Source organism: Fragaria vesca, linkage group LG4 (genome assembly GCF_000184155.1).
Source record: "Fragaria vesca subsp. vesca linkage group LG4, FraVesHawaii_1.0, whole genome shotgun sequence".
Taxonomy (NCBI): Eukaryota; Viridiplantae; Streptophyta; class Magnoliopsida; order Rosales; family Rosaceae; genus Fragaria; species Fragaria vesca.
The window spans coordinates 10,417,013-10,439,386 of record NC_020494.1 but is presented as its reverse complement, the minus strand read 5'-3'; the positions used below and the strand labels follow the sequence as shown (position 1 = coordinate 10,439,386).

The window sequence follows — 22,374 nt, the reverse complement described above, 5'->3', positions numbered from 1 at the left end:
TATAATATGTTTGTATATATGTGTGTATAATATGTTTGTACGTATAATATGTGTGTAGATATATATACACAAGGATTATCAGTTGCGGACGTCCGTACGGGTTTTCCATATGGATTTTCGCCGTTTCTCCACCATTCCAGTGCCAGCGACGCCGTTTCTTCTCCCCGGAGTGATCTCAGACCTCCCCCGACGGTGTTGGAATGAAGAAGAAAGCCGGAGAGATCGCGATCGGAGGTCCACCATGATCGATCGTGAAGTTCTGAGTGAGATTGCTACACAGATCTCTGATCGATCTCTCCGGCCTTCTTCTTCATTCCAACACCGTTGGGGGAGGTCTGGGATCACACCGGGCAGAAGAAACGGCGTCGCCAGCGCTGGAATAGTGGAGAAACGGCGGAAATCCGTACGGAAAACCCGTACGGATGTCCGCAACAGAGACGGCCTATATATATATATATATATATATCTTTAGCTTTTGTGTGTATGATTAATAATTATCTGAATAATATATTTATCAAATTTTCGTTTTCATGCAAATCATTTGTGTATTCAAATGATAAATCATGTAATTAAGAATTATAATATTCTTATGCATTCATCAATATATATATTGTTACCCTTAGAAATCCCGTTCGAGAACCATTATGTTACGACTGTGTCTAACAAAATGGTTTTCGAATTGTTCCATATTTGGACAGTTTGAGAGCATATGACATTGAGATTTTGTTTGTTGTTGGTGCGTTTCGTTTTCAGTTGTGGGTATATATATTTGGACAGGATCTTCCTTTATTGTTCCTCGAGTGCATATTAGGTATAGATATTCGTGCACTTGAGGAACTGTAGGGAGATGCTGCCGAAATTTTCTCACATATGCGAATTTGAAACGCCCCAACAACAAACGAAATCACAATGTCATGTGCTCTCAAACAGGATTAGGGCCCTAACCGGAGGCATAAGGTGAAGATTATAGGTGTGAACGACGTACATTAATATATCTTATATATATAATAATTAAGTATATATATATTTCCCGTTTATTATTCACGATTTTTTGATTATATATTTTTGTTTCCTGTTATTATAGTATACAATATGGACAAGAGCTGGATGCAATTAAGGAATGGGTCCCCTCTTTATATGAGAGGCATTTTTTATTTTCTTGAGTTCGTGCGTCTACTTAGTCCTCCAGACATAGTTATTCACATATGTTCGTGCAACAAATGTCTCAATCGGAAACTAGTAACATATGAAGACATGTATTCTCACTTGGCACTAAACGGTATTTATCCTAGTTATACCACATGGACATGGCACGGTGAAAATCAAGTTAAAATGCCTACACTTGCAAAAATTCAAGCACAACATAATCAACATGCAGGATCTTCCAATGCTAGTTACGGGGACCCTGCTGTGATGAACATCTTAAACGATGTCTTCCTATTCGCCGTCTCAGGATATTAGGAAACTGTTGTTTATGACAACGCCCTTGACACTTTCCCTAATGTCTCCCACGTTGAGTACAACAGTGATTATGATAAGTACAACATGCTTGTGTACGGCAAGTACAAACTCCATTGTATCCTGGCAGTGAGCATACTGTGTTGGGTACGGTCATGAAGTAAATGAAGATAAAAAACAAGCGGGGAAAGACTAGCGTGGAAAGACTAGCGTATGTTTTGATGATGATATTGCACTTATGAAGGAAGTGCTTCCCAAAGGTAACAGTTGTTCGGAAAATTTCAACTAGATAAAAAGCATGTTGACTGACCTCGGTCTTGATCATCAGAAGATAGACGCTTGCGTCAATAACTGTATCTTGTATTACAAAGATTACAAGACTGGTGAGTGACCACATTTCTATGAGCCAAGGTATAAAACTTCCACTTCATTTAAAGAGAAAAACCTGCCCATTCCTAGGAAGGTTCTCCGTTACTTTCCATTGGGTCCTCGTCTGTAGTGTCTGTACATGTCTTTACATACGGCCAAGCATATGAGATGGCGCCAGGCAAGGCACCAAGGAGAGGAGAGGATAGATCCGGATAATCTCACACACCCCACAGACGGGGAGGCTTAGAAATATTTTGACCATTCTTTTCCCGAATTTGCTGGAGACTGTCGAAATGTCAAACTCGGACTTGTAACAGGCGGATTCAATGCTACTAGAAACATGAATTTGTCTTATATTATTTGGCCTGTGATAGTATTTCCGTACAATCTACCTCTCAACATGTGTATGAGGAAGGAGTACAATTTTCTTACGCTTATGGTTCTAGTGTCGTGTTCTCTAGGAAAGTGCTTCGATGTGTATATGAGACCATTAACTGATGAGCTGCAGGAGTTATGAGAAAATAGACTCCCTACTTTTGACAGGCATGGTCAAACTTCATTCATGATGAATGCAGCTGTTATTTTTACCATCAGTGATTATCCAGCTTACGGGATGTTGTCTGACCAACAAATTAAGGGGTACAAGGCTGCCCGGTATGCTTAGATGACATCAATTCTAGTCGCCATGCCGACAAAATTTGTTTCTGGGGATCTCATAGATGGCTTGACGAGGATCACGAGTGGCGGTGGGATGCTAAGACATTTGATGGGACTAAGGAGCATAATCCGAAACCCCTAGGGAGGTCTGGTGAGTGGATTTTGGAGAGGCTTAACGAGCACTGGTTCAGATATTTGAGCACCAGTAAAGAAGTAACCGACTTGAATCCTCCCACGCCTGATCAGTTGAAGTATTGGACACACAAAAGTGTGTTCTTTGAATTGTCTTACTAGTCGACGTTGAAAATCAGACACAACTTGGACGTCATGCACATAGAGAAGAATGTTTGTGACAGCGTTATTGGAACAATTCTAAATCTCAAAGATAAGAACAAGGACACCCCCAAAACCTGTGTTGATCTTAAGAAAATGGGTATACGCCCTAAGCTATGGCTAGTAGAGAACAAAAAAACAAAAAAAACAAAAAAAACAATAATGCCTTAAGCAGGCTACACAGTCCATCCTCAAAAGAAGGCAGAAGTGTTTTAGTGGCTTTATGACGTTAAGTATCCTCATGGGTATGCATGGAATATCGCTCGATGCATGTGTTAAGACGAGGAAAAATAAGATTACTAGGTTAAAGACTCATGACTGTCATGTTTTGTTGCAACATCTTCTTCCCGTGGTCATTAGACCGTATTTGCAAAGTGATGTGGTTGACACGTTAGTGGCTTTATCCAAGTTCTTTCAGAGGATATGGGCTAAAGAGCTTAAAAAGTCTGATGTTCGGTCATTTTAAGAAGACATTGTGTACATCATGTCCAAGCTAGAGAGGATCTTTCCCCCAACTTTCTTTGACATCATGATTCACCTCATGATCCACCTTCCTGAACAAGTGTTGCTTACTGGTCCGGTACAAGTTATACCTGGTGCTATCCAAATGAGAGGACAGAGAAGTATGCACTCATTTTCTAATTAATCATCCTTTCAAATTAAAATAAATTTTTTAAATATTAATAACCATTAGAGAATAAATATCTGTTTTGCAGGCAACTGGGGGATTTCAAGAAGTCGAACAGAAATAAACGTTTTCTTGAAGGGTCGATCACAGCGGCATACATTCAGGCTGAGTGCGTAACTTACTGCAGCACATATCTCAATGATGAACCCACAGAGGAGGGAATCATTTGGAGCTGGTAGTAGCCAATTCAATCTATCAGTTGTTTCCAACGATGTTCAACCGTATGGCAGGTTAAATAATTCTGAAAGATTAAGTAATTCTGAAATCAAAGATGCTCATTGGTCTGTCCTTCAACATTGCGACGAAGCTGAGCGATACTTGAAGTCTCATTTGGAAAGGCAAGATGGTAACGAAGTCATTCACAAGAGAGGTTTTCCTTATTACTTTCCTATTTGGGTACCTTCTATCTCTCTATGATGTTACATAAATTAAATATATGTTGCTTTTTGATGTTACATAATGTAACAACGTTGCTCTTAAAGTTGTTACAAATGATGCACATTCAACAGCATTTTCCTGCTTCTTACAACCCGGAGTTGCACTTATTGGTTGGAAGACCCCAATTCCACAGAGTTCGTGCAGGATGTTTTGTGAACGGTGTTAAGTTTGTGACGTCAGAACGAGATGAAGGCCATGTCACCCAAAACAATGGAGTTATGGTTAAGGGTATGAGTTTCAACTACTACGGGGTTCTTGTCAGTGTCATCGAACTAATCTACGACAAGGGTATGCCAGTCGTGTTGTTCAAGTGCAAATGGTTCAATACTGACCCAACCATACGAAGGAGTACAATTCTGGATAGTGGCTTGTTATCAGTGGACTCAAACAGTGTATGGTATAAGAATAAGCCGTTTATTCTTGCCACCATGGCAAAATAAGTGTTTTATCTTGATGATTTGGCTATGGGTGAGGGTTGGAAAGTGGTGCAGGTGATGTCACATAGGAATATTTGGAGTGCAGCTACACTGGGAGGGGATGATGTGAGTGGGTCCAGTGAACCAACAACTGATCAACCGAATGAACCATATCATATCAAGAGGAATCTCTATATGTAGTCCCTGATACTGAGGATATTTGTGTCTATAACCAACACGTTTCGGCTATCATAGGTTACATTCCAATTACACCATCTGAACTGAACTCGCTACAACGCAACCCCAATCATGATGACGACGGCTTCATAGAGGACGAATACATAGAGAATGATGAGTATTCTAACCAAATTAAGGAGGATGATGATTCGGACGACTCAGATTATCATGAGTTTGATTAATATAACCATTATTGTGGATTTCGTTCGGTCTAATGTACTTGTATTAATTTGGCATAACTTCAGATATGTATTTTTAAATTTATAACCACGTCCAACCATTTATTATTCATGCAAATAAAAAATCTACACGAAAATGTTTGGATGTAACTTTAATAAAAAATCCTAAATTTTTAAACATCTACTTAAGCGACGGAAATTGAAGTAGTGGTCGCCTTAGTACTACTAAGGCAACTGAAAATACGCTTTCCGTCGCCTAGGGTCCCGAAATATTAGTCAGGTGAATTTTGCGCGTTATTATTTGCCCAAAATTTTATGATACTTAGGTGATGGAAATTGAAGGAGTCGTCGACTTAGTACTACCAAGGCGACGGAAAGTGGACTTTTAGTCGCTTAGAATCCCGAAATATTAGGCGGGTGAATTTTGCGTTTTTTTTTTGTACCAAAATTTAATTTTTGTAGGCGACTAATATTTGTCTTAGCCGACAAAACATTTTCGTCGGCTAAGTTAAAATCGATTCAAACTGCATTGGACTCACTCTTAGTCGAATACACACTGCTCCGATCCCTAAAACCATGCCCTAGAGGTGATGAGCAGCAACTCAAAGAGGTGCAGGATCGCTATGAGCAGAGACTAAAGGAATCAGAGGAGCGTGCCCAGCAGCAAATCCAAGAGGTCCAGCAGCGTGTCCTGCGTGTCGAGTTTTTGTATAGTGTTGTGCAGTCCCAAGTTGCAGTCATATATGAGCACCTAGGTATGCCACCTCCTCCTCATCCTCCACAAGTTTCCCCACAGAACAATGATGATAAAGGCGACAACATCGGATTAGACGAGAATGACAATTGGCATTATTGATTTTGTAGTACTTCATTCATAGTTTAGGTAGATTGTATGAACAATTTTCTAGTTAGTTCATTATTTAACACTAAACATGCATATTAATAGACATGCAAGTTAATTTGTATATATGAACAATATTTGTCCATCTAGTTATCATGATCAATATATGAATAAGTTTTCCAAATCCAATGCTTCCTGCGTGCTGTATCTGTATGTGTTTGATTATTGTTACTGATTTGTAATTTTTGGAAACAGTGAATAAGGTAAAAAAAATAATTACAATTTTTTACCCTAAATAAAATCTCTTAGGCGACGGAAACAATAACATTCGTCGCCTAAGATAAATCACCTATCCGATGAATACAAAGATCGATCGTCGACTAAGAACTATTATGAATTCGTCGGTTTAAAACTCTGTTGACGAATATTCCGTGGCTTAAGGACGATGCAATATTCGTCGGTAAACATACATACCGACGACCATTTCGTCGGCTAAGAATAATTTCATATTCGTCGGCCAAGAACAATTTCATATTCGTCGGCTAAGAATCGTTCGAACACAAACATTCCGTCGACAGAGGTTTTTATCTTTCGTCGACAAGGCAGGAAAAGATCCGTCGGTTAGGATCCCTCTTAGTCGACGACTAACTTTAGTTCCGTCGCCTAAGTGTCTACCTCACGACACTTAGACACTTAGGCGACAGAACTTAGTCGACTGATAATTCGTCTGCCAAGATCCTAGGCAACAAATAGTTTATCTTAGGCGACGAGTTGTTTCCATCGGTTAGGACGCGATTTCCTGTAGTGTGAATCTTGATCTAAATACTAGGCGCCGAAGTTCCATCAATTTGACAGGTAGTTTGTCTCACAACCGGCGCCGAAGTTCCATCATTTTGATTTTTGACAGGCTAGGTTGTCTCACAAGTTTGCAAAAACAATATCATTTTGCAATTACATTCTAAACAAACCAAGTAATTAATTATTTAGCAGAATCTTTGATCCAACCTTAAAAAGTACCAAGTAAACCAATTCAAAGTCCAAACCCTTGAATAATAAAGCATGAAACACATCTCTTCAATAATTTCCCAGAGACTTCAACGCAGAAATCATTCATAGAACTTTCATAGTTACTTACGCCAACACAGCTGACCTATTTTCAATTGGAAATGGCTCAATTTCTATCCCAAGAGATTATAATTGCTGAGAACGTTCATAGCAGTAGCTAATTAACAAAATATTAAACCAGCTTAGATATTCATTTTGCCAGTGAAGATGGAAATGTCAACTAAAAATTCCTTTAAGCCTTATGGTTTTGCTCCCTATGTATAACACGGTGCTCACATGACAACAAGCATGCATGATCATCAGTCATGGGAAGAACAAAGAAGCCTGCAGTTTACTTTTGCTTGAGTTTTATTTTCCGGATGTTGTTGATTGCTGCCTCGACAATTAGCGCTGTGACCATGGCGACTAGCAATGATACCGAAGATTGGTACGATCTAGGGACTGGCTGGACTGGCTATTCCAGCTATGCATCCGATTCTGTCAAATTCACTGATTCACCCTCATTCATGTAAGTGAGCATCTATAGTAATTTGAGCACAATACCTAATTCTTTATAATAATTTTGATTTATAACCCTAATTATAATATTAGGGCTATAAACTAATTAGTTGTACAATCTATTGAAATGGTGCAGATATTTTGTTGCAGCATTGTCTGTGGCGGGGTTTTACGGCATCATTACCAAGTTATCTACTTGTTTACTCATCTGCTTAGCGCCATCTTCATCAATAATGTTGGTTATCTTTGCGTTTTTTGATGTGGTAATTAGCTCCCTCTCTCAAAAACCTAATTCCACGCGAAAAAATTGAGAACCTTGCATTTGAGTTTATAATGGATTTAGATCAACTCTATCTATATATCGTCACTTGTATAGTTTTGGTTGTGAAGTTCATATCAGTACCCTACATGATTCAATCTTGGTAAACAAGTTTGTTGATCATGATATGTAGTTGATATTGGGGACAGTAGCCTCAGCAACTGGGACTGCCGGTAGTGTTGCATACAGCATATTCGTGGGTGATCTTTGCTCTACATACAGCCGCTTCTGTCGACATCTAGGAGTTGCCTTGGGGTTCGCCTTATTCGCCTCACTTTTGCTTGTCATTCTTCTATGGACCTCCCTCATTAGTCTCTACAAAAGGATCCCCAAACAAACCTTTGAGACATCACAACCTCTTGCACAGTCTCCGTTACAAACTCCACCACAAGCGCAGACGACCTTAATTACAGACTCCACCACAAGCACAAGGAACTGAAACATATGCATAAAAGTAATGCCTCCCTTACCTGTGCTCCGGCCAAAAGCAACTTGTATTGTGTGTTTTCAGAACTGTTTGCTTTGTCACGTAAGGTTGACATTTTCGCTATCTGCTTAAAAATTTGGGATAGATGATATTGTCTACATGTGGTATCGTCGTCGGAGCTTTTTGGGTGTTAAAAACTCGTGGGTTTGATTCGTTTGAATACCGTTTGTTTTGCTGGTTTGCTAGGTTCATGTGAAGAAATGTGCGATAGCATAGTTAATTAACCTAATGAAGCTTTCTTGTAAATGTAAATACTATGCATGTTTATCCTTGGAGACCAAGTCAGTATGCCATTGTAGATTATATATAATTCCAAGGTCAACTTGGTAGTTACTTCCCAAGTAACGAGTTTTCTGGAGTGTTTCTTGGCTTGCCACATTCCGTCGTCAACGACTTAGCAAGTTCAGAATTATCTTCTCAGAGCTAGCTAGCTTATGTACATTTGCTTCAAAACCGACTTTTATTTCCCCTTTTGTATCACTGAAATTTGTTAGGACAGACATTTCCCGACAACTTTCTCATCGGAAAAAGTGAAATACATCAGATCCGACAAGAAACCCTAGTCTTGGTCATCGACAAGTGCATGTACGTCTAGTGACCAAGGTGGTCGGTTTTGAAGGACGTCAGTGTCCAACAAGAAACCTTACTATAGCAATTTGATACATAATCGTACATCAGCTAACTGACCTCAATGATGGTTCCAGTTATAGGAAGTTTAACCAAACTAAGTAGCTTTAACTTCTTAATATTGTGGATTCATATAATAAGGAACTTGTGATTCTACTATGGTCATGATTCACATTTTAGTATAAATCATGGAAGCTCTAGCTAGCTAGCTAGGAAGCATGCATCATGTATGTTAACAAGCCAAAAACAAAAAACAACAACATCAGGAAGAGTTCACAGAACCGATCGATCGTCTTTCTTTTGTCATATATGTACGCCTCGTATTACAACAATTAATTTCTAAACCTTAAAGTACTTATACATCATATTGCAAAAAAAAAAAAAATATGCAACAATAATATATATGCATAACCAAAAGAGAAAGAAAACAAATTTGTAGTTGAGATAGTGATGGCATAATTGACCTTAATATGATGGCTACGTAAACCATAATCTACACGGATACAAGATTTTCTTCAACTAATGGGATAAGCTCCTGTCAATTTATATTTCAAAATGACATGCATACTCAACCGAGTATATAATCATTTTCTCATCGAATTTCTTGAAGGTTCTTTCTGGAAAACTGCAGCACACAGATTGAAGAATCAAGAGGCCAGAATATAGTTTTACTCTATGATTACTCCATTTGAAAGAGTATGTATATATTTAGTTGAATGGTAGCATAGCTAGGTGATATATATACATATATATATGTACTAGTCGAGAAAGTTGGTCATTGCAGACGTAGTATATCACTTAGCTAAGCAATCATTTGAGTTTCATACAACATCCATAAAGAAAATTAAACACATTTGCTTGCTTTTGTATAATTTACAGAGTCCAGATTGGTTGATCAGAAAGAGGAAAAGAATCAAAGTAGGATTAGCTTTGATATGCTTGTAGTCTAATATCTATATGTTTATTTATACTTAATAGTGCATGATGATGAGCTAATTAACATCTGGCCTAGATGCGAAAGAAAATGATTTTCTGATAAGAGTACGTTCTAGAGGCTGCAACTACCACACGCAAGTTATCTATATGATTGTGACTTGAAGTATGAAACTTGGCTTAATTAGGGTTCTAAACTTCTAATATATTTCCCATTTGCGATGATACGTTATGGATATGGTTCATCATAACCAAATGTTTAGATAGCAATCCCCATCAAAGAATAGCTTAATTACTTGCAAGTAATTGCCTTGTATGGATGTAATTTCATAACTTCAAATGTTTAGATAGCAATCCCCATCAAAGAATAGCCTAATTACTTGCAAATAATTGCCTTTTATGGATGTAATTTCATAACTTCAACTCGAGATCTAACTGGGATGCCCTTAAGTATCAAATTCTTGAGCCCCTCTCCAACATTCTGACTAATTAAATTTCTTTCAAATATACCAGGTTTAACTGCCCAAATCTCACTCTCAAAGACTGATGCATGGATAATTGATGAGCTAGATGACCAGAGAAGTATGAAACACGGTGACAAAATAAAATTAAAATTAGTTTAAAACGTTAATTATCACGAGAGAAATTCTACAATATGTTAATATATGACATAATACGTACAATTAACATTTGAGGAATGCGAAAATTTTACCAAACACGGTGAAAATCTCAGCCCTACCATCGATGTCTTTGCTTTCTGGCTAGCGGCTTAGCTAGGGTATTTTCTCCCTCTGAGTTAGACAGGATTCAGTTTTTCTTCGTGCTCATAATTATATACAATTTCGTAACAACGTACTGAACACAATTTTTATAAGATAACGATCAGTAGTTGTGTTATATGATCATCATATACATAAGCAATTAAACTCTATCTTTTCAAACCAATTCAGTTGGCGTGCAGGAAGCTCCAACTATTGTGTTCAGACTCTCAAGTATGGCCCGAACAGCATATATTATATAGATGCACATACTTATCCTCCAAGAACCAGGTTCAAGTATAAGTACATTAACACTCCTGCCATCAAATTAACCAATATCATATATCCCTGCACCTGCTTCCGGCCATGGCATCGACGGATAAGCCAGCTGACCCGGAAACCGGTAAGGAAGTTCTGCCATCAAAGGCCTCATGCGACGACACGCCTCCTCCTCCAAAAGCAGTTGACTTGTTTGCAGTTGATGTGGCTCTTAGGTTCTTGGTGTTTGCAGCATCACTAACAAGTGTATTGGTCATTGTAACTAGCAAGCAGACGGTATTCCAAGGTCCTATCCCATTTGAAGCCAAGTTTGAGAACTCTCCTGCCTTCATGTGAGTCTTTTACATACATATATCCACTTACTTAAACTCGTTAACAATAATTCGTTTGAACTGTCCAAAGTACATGAATTAGATGTTTTGGTTACAGAAGAATCACATACTGTATTACTAGTTATTAGTGAAGTAAGAGTGAGAGCTCGTACCGAGACAAAGTACAATTCTCATATAGGTGTTTTAGCTTCTTCTGTACCTTCTAATATCTAATCTCTTAGATAAGGAGAATCCCTGACAGTTTAGCCAAATTTACTTTCCTAGCTAGTTTCTGTTTTTCGAAAACAAAACACAATCATACTAAAGTTTGAGAGGTTTACTAAACCGTGTTGGTTGTCTATGTTCGATCTATGATTCTTAAGAGTGTTCTTTTAATTTGGATGTATACTAGTCGAACCCGAGATTTTATTTCAATTCCATCTACTGTGCATACAGAGTGACCTTTTGTTTCATTTGGATCATCGTTTCTTTACATTTTCTGATGCTAGTTCTTGTTCCCCTAGCTATATGATATGAACTTGAATTAATCTGCAGTAGATTATGACGCTTTCCTACCAAAAGGTAGGTAATTCTCCATTTCTCCTACCACCAGCTACCTGTACCTTACAGTGGACTTGAAAAGAACCTTATTATTGGTTTTTCTTCATTCAGTCTAATCTATGTTAGGACTACCCAATCATTTGTGATTTCTAATGAGAAACTTTAAATAAAATTCTATGTATAACATATAGTCTCAAAACAAGGACTATTTATACTAATAAACTTATCCAACTTGATTTAATGGTGGTTCATGTTTCAGATACTTTATAGTGGCACTATCAGTTGCAGGCCTCTATAGTATTCTTACTACACTAGCATCCCTTTCAGTCATCTGGAAGCCAATATTCTCAACCAAGTTATTGCTCCACTTTGCATTTTGGGATGTGGTAAGCAAACTCAGCTCTATATACTAGTTTTTACCAACGCACAAACTAGCTAGACAATACTAATACCCTTCTTTTGTACATGATGCAGCTGATACTGGGTCTAGTGGCCTCGGCCACTGGCACTGCCGGCGGTGTTGCATATATCGGATACAAGGGCAATGAACATGTGCAGTGGAACAAGGTTTGCTCTATTTTTGACGAGTACTGCAAACATATAGCAGGCTCCCTCGCTTCATCGTTGTTTGCTTCGGTTTTGCTAGTCCTTCTGGTGTGGTTGTCAACTTTCTCACTCCATAAGAAAATTCCCAAATAAGAGTTAGGTGAAATATATCGCTTCCAATTGTGTGTTGAATGTGACTTGTGAGAGTGTCTCATACTAAATCTTAGTGTTGGATTGTGGATGATATGGTCAATATTTCTTTTATATGTTTATGTAAATGATGTTGTCTACTAGTCGGGTATATAGTCATTGTAAATTGCATGTCTTGTATTATTTGTAAGACTTAAGAGGAGAATTAGTGTGGGGATTCCTGTAATATATTCTAAACGTACGTTTGGGTTTTCCAAGTACATATGATGGTTTTTGGTATGGAACTTCATGAAGTGCTGAGCTTCAGCTCCTTTTTAGTTCCATGGCATGCCAACAGTGAGACCGGATGCACCTGCTAGAATTCTGATCAATTTTCTGAAGGTTAAAAGCGACGAAAGATAGCAGATAGAAACTAATCACAATGACCAACTACTCTTTAACTTGTCGATGAACCATTGAATTGATGACCGTTCAAGCTTACTAAAGCTATAGTCCTAACATCGATCCCTCTCAGTCTGATGGTTGGGGACCAAATCATCAGGTTGCAGCAAGAAAGTAGCTACTAGCTAACAACTTATTCTGCAAACAGAACACAAGATCACTTTCAACTTGGCCGCGGAGACTAGTGGAATACTGGAATTGACTGCCAATCTGCCATGGTTCCCATAGCTTGTTGACATGCAATGCGGGTGCAAAAACCCTAGAAGCAGGGGCCGAAGTCAAGAGAGCAGAAAAAGGGAACTGGAGCTGTTACTTCGTGTTATAGTTGCCTATTCGAGACTGGCACTATAACAGTATAACTTGCCTTGGAGCTGAATATCTCATATCTGTGAATATGTGTGAGGATGAAAATCCAATGCCGGCGCATTCTCTGCTTGCGCTTGGCTCAGCTTCAACTTCATCTCCGTCCTTGGTGCCGGCTTCGCCGGACTCTCTGATGCTGCTCCAATTGTTCAAACAAGATTAGCATCTACGTAGCACGTAATAGACGGGTACGGCCAGTACTATGTGGCCGGTTACGCGTTTGCGTTATTTTGTAATCAAAATGGATAGGTGTGTAAACGTCATGTTTACACACCTGTCTATTTCCATGTCGCCTGGCCTTCGCCTAGCGCAGTAGCACGTCACCCAGCGGCGCCTAGATTTTCAAGTTCAAATCTCCTTCGTTGCAATGTCAGCAAGCAATACATTCGTGATCAAATTCACTAAATGTTCATCAGAAATATAAACTCTAGCTACGAAAAGTCCATCCCTAACACTTGCATATACATGTCAATATACTTTGGTTACCTTTCTGAATTTTTGGCGTAGAGGTCTTCCACCCAGAAAGCTTTGAATGCAAGTGCAGCATATCTCTCCCCAAGCACCCAAGGATCAATGAAAGAGCATCAGATGACAAGACAACTAGAGATTACAATGATCATAATTCATAACGACACAATTGCAGATCCAACTAACAGAAACAAAATCAATTAGAGATGACCAAATCAAAATGAAACATGCAGATTCAGCTAAGCAACTTGACGTTTGATGCTATCTCAACAAACTAGAGACGAAACTCCCTGAATGAGAAGTATTCGAGATATAATTCAAGACTTTCAAATGTCACGAAGTATCCAATCTGTAATCCGATCACCAAATTAGAGATGATCAACATTGGGTACTTCGGAACCAGTCTTAGAGGTAGTTGCCACCTCCAAACATTTTACTTCACCCACAATAGGAAGGATACTAGCATCAATGACAAACTGAAAACCACTCTGTAAAGCCATCAACTCAGCAACCTAATTGATATAGAAGCAGGAATAGAGTCAGCCATTGCACCCATTAACTCACTCTCAGCATATCCAGTTCTTCACAACTCCCCAAGCCCTCACTGTCCACTTGTCACACCCATTGTAGAAAACTAGCAATAGAAGTCAGCTTGCAACCCTGACTGCAGAGAATTTGGCAACAACTGAGCACAGCCACTTTGCATGGTGCCTTTAAGTTTGCTACCATAAAGGGCTCATGCAACACAATAACCTTTGTAACCAAACTATCAGCCTCCTTGACCTCCCATCCTACCATGTAACTGAATATGCTCTCTCCAAAGAGCCAGAGCTACAAACACAAATTTTTCCACCACATCTACATTGCTCTAACCAAAATATCTGCAGAGCTACGCTTGCATTCATCCCATTGAGCGTGGATTAAAGACTCCTCCACTCTTCTAAAGAGAAGAAGAAACAACTAATACTGACACACAATTAATCTACGTTGTAGTTAAAGAGCACAAGGATATTTCATAATGCAATATGCAGGAAGATATATTAGACCCTCACCTAAATCCCAATCAGCTGAAGAAGGAACTAGCGCATTCACCATAGCATCAACTAATAGCGCTTTCAGGTTCCAAACTTTGAAAATCTTAAGCATAGGACACGAACTCACAATCGCAAATACACCAGCCCTTAAACTAAAAGCTCCCTTTCCCCACAAACAGACAGCCTTATAAAGATGGATTTTCCCCAAAGGAAGCATATAAGAAAGAGCCCTCTAAATAATGTTGAGCCTTCAACCCACCAAGGAATTGGGTATGCAAGTATGCTCCAGGCTTTTTGTGCAACTATATCTAGATCAAAACATTTGAATCCACCTTGGAATGACATATAAAGCTCCATTTCTTCAGATGCCAACCACGATTTCCATCCATCCCCAACCAAAACAAACTTTTGGCCATCAGAGAGTTCGCTCAACACAATCCAAAATTATAAGTACCAAACTGGAGTGCCAGAAATGCTTGAAGAATTTCTTTAATAAGTACTTCATTACCTGTATTGAAAGCAACCTACCATTTCAACATCTACTCTTCTAACCACATTGTCCCCAACTGTCCTGGATATTCTATTATTATCCCTACTGTGTTAGTCCCCGGTACCATTCCTGGCACAAAACAATGTGTGTGCGTGCCTGTGTGTGGTGTTAGTGCCCGGTACCATTCCTGGCACAAAACAATGTGTGTGACTGAGAGTACAAAACCCACCTCGCCTCAAACCCTGCCATCAAAGCAGTAAGACAGTTGTCATCCCACAGCAAATATATGTACTAGAGGTATCCTGGGTTTCCTAAGTGCAAGTGAAAATATGCAGGTATTGATGATGTGCTTTGCATGAAGCTTCAGCACATTCTTCCATGGCATGCTTAAATTAAGATTATGTACACTGGTAACTGTTGAAAAACTACGAAAGAGCATAACCATGGATCAGAGATTATCAAAGTCAGGAAAACATAGCTTTGACTAAAAATAAGAAAAACAACCTCGATTGTCATATGACTTATGCCAACAATTAAGAAAAAGGGCAACCTCTGACCAAATACCAAAACAAAAGACGAGAAATATAGTTGGGACTTGGGAGTGTTCAAAATGTGAAAATTGACTCACATTCAGAATGTGAAGTAGTCAAGGATCTGCATCGATGAATGACTTCAGACGTATTTCCTATATTTCCAAGATGGAAACTTAATAACGCTATTTGCAGTGGAAGCAGAAGATCATCTTATTATAATCAGCCCAATCTGAGATCACCATGCAAGACATTACATGTGAACGGCCCATATTGTATGCAAGATCTGTTCTTTAACAAATTAAGAGTGTCTAAATTAAAGATTTATCTGTTCAAAAAAATTATAAAGAATTATCAAATGAATCTACTTGGAATGCTGAAACTATGTTGAATAGTAATCTGCCCTAATTCCCTAAACAATAGATATACACTACCATTATGCATCTTTGATATCTACACAATGTACAAGTAAAACTACATTAAGACTACTTTTGCCTGCGAACTGGACCTAATTTTGCACAGATATCCCAGCAGCTTCCATGGCGCTCACAGATTCACGAAAAGCCAGCTGAAAATCAGCAAGAATGGTTCGCCACTTATCAGGTTCTTACAGGTTTTCAGTAGCACTGATAAGTGTGTAACTAGGAAGTCAACTGTATACACAGGTCATATCAAATTTTAGGTCAACATCAATCACTCTAAGGCTTTTTTGTAAGTTACATAGACAAAAGCCACAACTTTGCACAGATTCTTTAGTACAATATTTAGCCAATAAACAACAATTATCAAGGTGTTTGATTGTTCAACCTGCAGACAGGACCTTTCTTGGATCATGATTTCCAGAAACGAAAACATCTACATTGTGTACTAATAACTCTCAAGATTGTCATGATTCTCAAAAAAAAAAAAAAAAAAAAAAATATGAAGATTGTCATAGCCCTTGTTGACAAATTACGATTCATTGGCCTGCCTTTGGCATAAACAACCACATTTTGAACCAACGTTCTAGCCCTCTGTAACAAACCACCATGTATTTGCCTCTTTGTCACTACCACACTTCGGAGAGACACACTCTTTGTGCTCTAACAAATCAGCTTTCAACTTGTTTAAGATTCCTTCTAATCTAGGCCGAGGGACACTCATAGTAGCCATAATATTGCTAACACAATAAGTGATTAATTGTGTTAATACTTTTCAGGTCTTTAGTCTAGCAATCAACGAACATGAATCTGTATTAGATCCTGATGCTTTTCTACACAAACAGGAGATATTGATTTGATGACCAGCCAGAAAGATTAAATATATGCAAGGATTCTTTTATCCTTTCAAAATTGGTTAAGATATATACTGTATCATATTTTGATCTGTAAGTCATTCACAATCTTAAGTGGGTCTATTTTACTTAACGGGATCATGTTTCAGACTTTTTGGATGCTCTACTATCTGTTGCCTATGGTATTTAAACATGCTTGCAGCTGTTCCCATCATCTGGAAGCTAGAGTACCGAACAAAGTTCTTGCTGCATTTTGCATTTTAGGATGTGGAAAGCTCTACTCTGGTCATTAATACTCTAATACCAACTTAAACATCTGACACAGTACAACAAACCTTAATATTACTTAATAAGCTGATACTGCTAGTGGTTAGACCTATAACTCAAACAGCTTCAACTGGTTCTCTTATTCATGTTATGGTCAACATGGTTGACAGACTATATATGCAAGTCTTCTGATGCAGCTGACACTAGGTATGGTGGCGTCAGCCATCGGTACTGCTCAGGGTGTTGCTTAGATTGGGTGAAGGGCAATAAATATGTGGAGTGGCAGATGGTGACAGACTATATATGCAAGTCTTATAATGCAGCTAACCCTAGGTCTGGTGGCCTCAGCCACCAGTACTGCTCAGGGTGTTGCCTAGATTGGATCAAGGGCAATGAATATGTGGAGTGGCAGATGGTGAGATCTGGTTTTGAAGTACTGTAAACAACAGCTGGGTCCTTTGATACGTCGTTGTTTCACTCAAGTTTTCTGGCCCATACATTCATTACATCTTCTCCCCTCCCTTGAGCATGATATATAATCTTAGTGTTTGAAGTTGTATAGGGAGACCAATAAAGGCATTCTCAGGTATGTGTATAGATCGTTCTAAAGAGTAACTACTATCTACATATATAACTAGTTTGTAAACCCTCAGGTGTACGTGTATAGGTCATTCTAAAGAGTAAGTGCTATCTATGCAAGTAACGCAAGAGCAGATGATTTGTCTAAGTAAAATATGCAGATTGATGTACATCATGTTGCTAGACATGAAACTAAGAAAAGCCTAATCAATCAGAGATAGTACATTTAGAACTTCTAAATAAAGAACCACTAAACAATGGCATTACATCATAGGCATGTCAAAGAAACTCGACCCCCTTTTGCCTGGGGCGCATTCATATTCATTCATAAGCAAGCTGGAAAGGTTGAAATTTAATTGCATAACAGTATTAAGTAAACAGATTCAACGATATAATGACTTGCATTGATGATGAGTAAAGCAAGTAACAACAATAATCACAATCACTAGCTTGTGATTCATACAAATATAGACAGTGGACCGATAAGGAACGGCATACCTTGAAGCAGACTATAGTACAAAATTGGCCGAACCAATTGAGAAATTGAATGTACAACACTTGGCACAGCACAATCTCAGAAAATTGTTTGTTCCCCCAATTCCTGGCCAGCCATCCCCTCTCTCAGCACAGTCTGGAAGAAGTCTTCCAATGTGTCCTTGCCATAACTTGGTGTTTTCTCAGCACTGTATTCTCCGGTCTCAGGATCCAAAACCAACATACTCTCAGCGGCATAATACCTTCCAATCTTCCCGAACTCAGCTGTATCTTCCAGTGAAGGAAATATCTTTACAAGGAAATCAAGTACCCCAATAGCGAAGTCCATTATCTCAATGGGAACTTTCAAAAACTTGGGTTCCCTCCCCACAAGTCTAAACAACAACTCCCCTTGCTCTATTGGTGTCAATGCCTTTCCCGGTCCACCAATAGGCAAAATCTGGTTAATCTTATTCTCACTCAACACACAATCAGCAATAAACGAGGCTAAATCCGCCTCGCTAATTGGCTTGCAAGCACACAACTTCCCATCCCCAAACATCACATACGGCTTCCCATCTTTCACCAACTCAACCTGACCCCCTAAGCTCTTAAAGAATGCAGTTGGCCTCACAATAGTATAACTGAAACCACTGTCCTTCTCAGCTTCCTTGATCAACTCATCCTCGAACTTCAGCTTCGCGCGCTGGAATTCAAGAAGAGGCTTCTGCACACATATTGCAGAAAGCAACACAAAATGTGAAGCCCCACGATTCCTACCGGCAACAAGACTGTTCTTTGTTGCCTCATAGTCAATCTTCCAAGAATCCTTAACACCACCACTACGGCTAGCAAGGCAAGAAACAACCACATCAATTGGAACACCCATGTCCTCTATAGATTTCTCCAAACTATCCAAATTAGTAACATCCGAAAAGCACACATTGGCTCCTTTCAACTGGTTCAAAGTCTCATCCTTACTAAACTTACCTCTAATCCCGCTCTTCTCCCTAGCAATGGCTATAACATTGAACTCTCTATCCACTAACTCCTTAACCACAAACTTCCCAATGTACCCAGTTGCACCCACAACCAGAATGTTAATGTCTTTGGGACTTTTGTTTCTGAATGAAGGTGTAACGGTCGTTTCAGCAGTTGGGGTGGTTGAAGCTGAAATGGGTTTTAGTCTTTCTTTGCTGAACTTAACTATTTCAGATAAGTTAAACTGAGATGATGGGAACCCAGTAAAGAGAGATGAGTTTACCTTAGTTGGGTTGGTGAACTGAGAAGAGAAACGAGTTAAGAAGCTCTGGTTTTTTGCTGAATAAAGACTGAATGCGGTGGAGGAGAAGCACAGTGACATTTTCTGAAGGGCTTCAAGTCCCAGAAGCAGGAGAAGCTTGTGGCTTTGTGTTACTATTCAACTGATATGTGGATATGAAGCGATGGACACAAACATATAGGTGGGGTGGAACTATCATTTATTTCATTTTGATCTTCTTCTTTTTCTTTTTTTCTTTTTTATTAATAAACGTTTTGGAACAAACTGTTCCTAACTCGTTCAGTATTTCAGTTTTCTCTTTGTTATGATTTTTCTAATTCTATAAGAGCTCTTGAATGAATATGAGTTCATACTTTCTTTGAAAGCGAAGAAGTTGTTTTAATAATTAGGTAACATTATAATCAAAATTCAATGCATTTTGTAAAGATGAAGATTTAAGATATTTAAGAATGAAGATTTAAGATATCTAAGAATATATAATTACATTGTAATGGCTCATCTTTTGTGTGGATGAGCCGAGCCGCAAATACAAAGAACAAAACTTGTCTTAAGCCTTCTGCTAGAACTCTCAACTCGGACAAGCTCTGAGAGTTAAAATTTACCTCAAACAACAACTCAAGGTAGTTTAATTCAACAAAAAAATGTCTCAAACCTTTGTTTGCTCAAGCTTGGTAGAAACCAAACAGGCTAGACCATCTACTTGTTTAAAAGTAAAAACCATATCCGCAAAATACATAAAACCACCTAAAAAATAGTCATTTGAGTTTCTGAAAGCTCCACCCAACTGAGCTTGAGAATTAGAAGCCACAAAAGATGCATTAACATTTAAATGTAAAAAGTAGATTAAGAACTCACTAGGCGCTCCTAGTGTGGATGACAAGCTTAAAGAGCTTAGAAGCCACGTAGGCGGGCTGTGTGGCTTTGTTTTAGAGGGTTCAAAAACTCGCTAGGTGTTATTAAGGCGGATGGTTGGCTTCGAGAACCTAGGCGGGCTGGGCGGCTTTGATTTAGAACACTACTAAGAACTAACTTGGGGATCATTGTAATCTACAAAGCCTAGGCCTTGGGGTTGTAGGAGATTTTGTTGGAAATATTGTGTTAGAAATCATATATAATAAATATAATCAAATAAATCAAGTAAGCATGTAATATAAATATAAATAATATAAAGAAGAATGGGATTTAAGATTTTCTCATGGGATCTACAAGGAAGGCATATGTTGTCCTTAAGCCGTAGACACCTCCCCACGTGCAGGTTATGACGGTCGTCTACAAACTCCAAGATACAACTCTTATAGTCACACATGATGTCTAATCCACTTTGCACGATTAACGGTAGACGGGGGTGTCAAGTGTTGATCGAATTGCCCAAACGATAGGAAATATGAATAGAATGAGGAAGATGAAGAGTAAGAGTATAAGAGCAATATAGAATACTTCCCTCTTTATCTGAAGAGTGAAGTATAGAACTCATCATAACTCTTAGAAAAGACATGAATAAATAATATTTAAAATAAAATTATGAGTTTTGAATCTTATTTTTAATTAAAAAACCAACAGATTTTTGCATGAGCAGCACAATACTCCTCCTACCAACCCAATGTCAAAGGAATAATATCAAAAGGCTGTTTGAAAATACCTTCGACACCATCTTATTTCTATTCTTCCAAATAGTCCATTCAATATAAGTAGAAAAGGTGGGTACAAAACATATTAGAAGTTTAGAACATTGCTCCAAGCAATCATGCACGAACATACTATTAGAGGTTGGAAGAAAATGACCATTTGGGGAAAGCGAGAGTACATTGGTGACTGTGTTACATCCCACAAAGCCATGTTTTTGATCTTTTGCTTCCTGATCACATATTGGGCACTACGTATCCAAGCCCATGCCTCGATCTCTTAACTTACTTCAAGTGAGCAAAACCTAGCTACCTTAAATTGCTCCGAGAGTTAGAATGAATTTACTTTAGTCTGCAACTTAAGGAGTCTAATGCAACAAGAAAATGTCACAAATCTTTGTTTGCCGCAAGCTTGACACAAACCAAATCGACGGGGTCATCTACTTGTTTAACCCTAAAAGATCATCCGCAAAAAGGTGGTTTTACATCTATTAAAAAGCCATTTGAGTTCTTAAAAGTTCCACCAAATTAAGCCTATGAATTAATAGTCCCAAAAGATGGATGCATTAACATTTAGGCATAATTGTCAATTTGCTACTCTAACTTTCACATTTGTGTCAATTTGCTACCTTAGCTCTCATTCAGCCAATTTGCTACCCTAGCTTTTATTCAGCCAATTTGGTACCCTAGCTTTTCATAATTATCCAATTTGCTACCCTAACTATTAAATCTACCAATTTGCTACCCTTTCATCAAATTTGATACTTTAGACTTTCAGGATTAACCAATTTACTTATCAAAATTTTAATATCGACTTACTTATCAAATTTCAATATCAACTTACTTATCAAAATTTCAATATCGACTTACTTATCAAAATTTCAATATCAACCAACTTTAACCTTCGATTTTCAGAATTAATTCATGTTTGGATGAAGAAATGAACAAAATAAATGACAAAAAGGTAGCAAGTTGGCTAATTTTAAAAACATAAGATAGCAAATTGGCTAATTATGAAAAGTTAGGATAGCAAAGTGGTTGAAATGAAAGCTAGGGTAGCAAATTAACACCAAGATAAAAATTAGGGTAGCAATTTGGCTAAAAAGCCTAACATTTATTTGTTAAAACTCACTTGAGGGTCCTAGGACGCAGGATTCAGAAGATTTTGCATGCCCAAAGTTAAAGGAATAATGTCCTAAGCTTGTTTGAAACTACCTCCCCAGACAATTCCAAATAGCCAATATCAGCATAAGTAGAGTTTTCAAAAAGTGAGTAGACAACACATTTAAACTTTAATTCAACCAATTAATCATGCACCAACATACAATTAGAGGTAACTACGAAGAAGATGACCATTGCGACAATGAGAGTACCTCAATAGTTGCATTACATCTCACTAGG

General features: G+C 38.3%; 3 protein-coding genes across 3 annotated transcripts; 2 read left to right on the top strand and 1 right to left on the bottom strand.

Moving 5' to 3' along the window:
• Window positions 1-7,001: 7,001 nt before the first annotated feature.
• LOC101295798 (CASP-like protein POPTRDRAFT_820933-like) lies at window positions 7,002-8,261 on the top strand. The gene is made up of 3 exons (XM_004296749.1): window positions 7,002-7,189; window positions 7,316-7,442; window positions 7,632-8,261. Exons 1-3 carry the CDS (start codon window positions 7,041-7,043, stop codon window positions 7,935-7,937), a joined length of 582 nt encoding a protein of 193 aa, XP_004296797.1. The 5' UTR covers window positions 7,002-7,040; the 3' UTR covers window positions 7,938-8,261.
• A 2,294-nt stretch (window positions 8,262-10,555) lies between these two features.
• On the top strand, window positions 10,556-13,313 carry LOC101295507 (CASP-like protein 7-like). The gene is made up of 3 exons (XM_004296748.1): window positions 10,556-10,914; window positions 11,714-11,840; window positions 11,929-13,313. Exons 1-3 carry the CDS (start codon window positions 10,670-10,672, stop codon window positions 12,151-12,153), a joined length of 597 nt encoding a protein of 198 aa, XP_004296796.1. The 5' UTR covers window positions 10,556-10,669; the 3' UTR covers window positions 12,154-13,313.
• A 4,667-nt stretch (window positions 13,314-17,980) lies between these two features.
• On the bottom strand, window positions 17,981-19,523 carry LOC101295217 (uncharacterized protein ycf39-like). The gene has a single exon (XM_004296747.1). It carries the CDS (start codon window positions 19,430-19,432, stop codon window positions 18,170-18,172), a length of 1,263 nt encoding a protein of 420 aa, XP_004296795.1. The 5' UTR covers window positions 19,433-19,523; the 3' UTR covers window positions 17,981-18,169.
• Window positions 19,524-22,374: the final 2,851 nt, after the last annotated feature.

Coding starts and splice junctions, on each gene's coding strand:
- LOC101295798 (XM_004296749.1), top strand. CDS start 7,041: ATGTTGTTGATTGCTGCCTCGACAATTAGCGCTGTGACCATGGCGACT. Junction 7,190..7,315: donor ACTGATTCACCCTCATTCAT/GTAAGTGAGCAT, acceptor GAAATGGTGCAG/ATATTTTGTTGCAGCATTGT. Junction 7,443..7,631: donor TCTTTGCGTTTTTTGATGTG/GTAATTAGCTCC, acceptor CATGATATGTAG/TTGATATTGGGGACAGTAGC.
- LOC101295507 (XM_004296748.1), top strand. CDS start 10,670: ATGGCATCGACGGATAAGCCAGCTGACCCGGAAACCGGTAAGGAAGTT. Junction 10,915..11,713: donor GAGAACTCTCCTGCCTTCAT/GTGAGTCTTTTA, acceptor TTCATGTTTCAG/ATACTTTATAGTGGCACTAT. Junction 11,841..11,928: donor ACTTTGCATTTTGGGATGTG/GTAAGCAAACTC, acceptor TACATGATGCAG/CTGATACTGGGTCTAGTGGC.
- LOC101295217 (XM_004296747.1), bottom strand. CDS start 19,432: ATGTCACTGTGCTTCTCCTCCACCGCATTCAGTCTTTATTCAGCAAAA.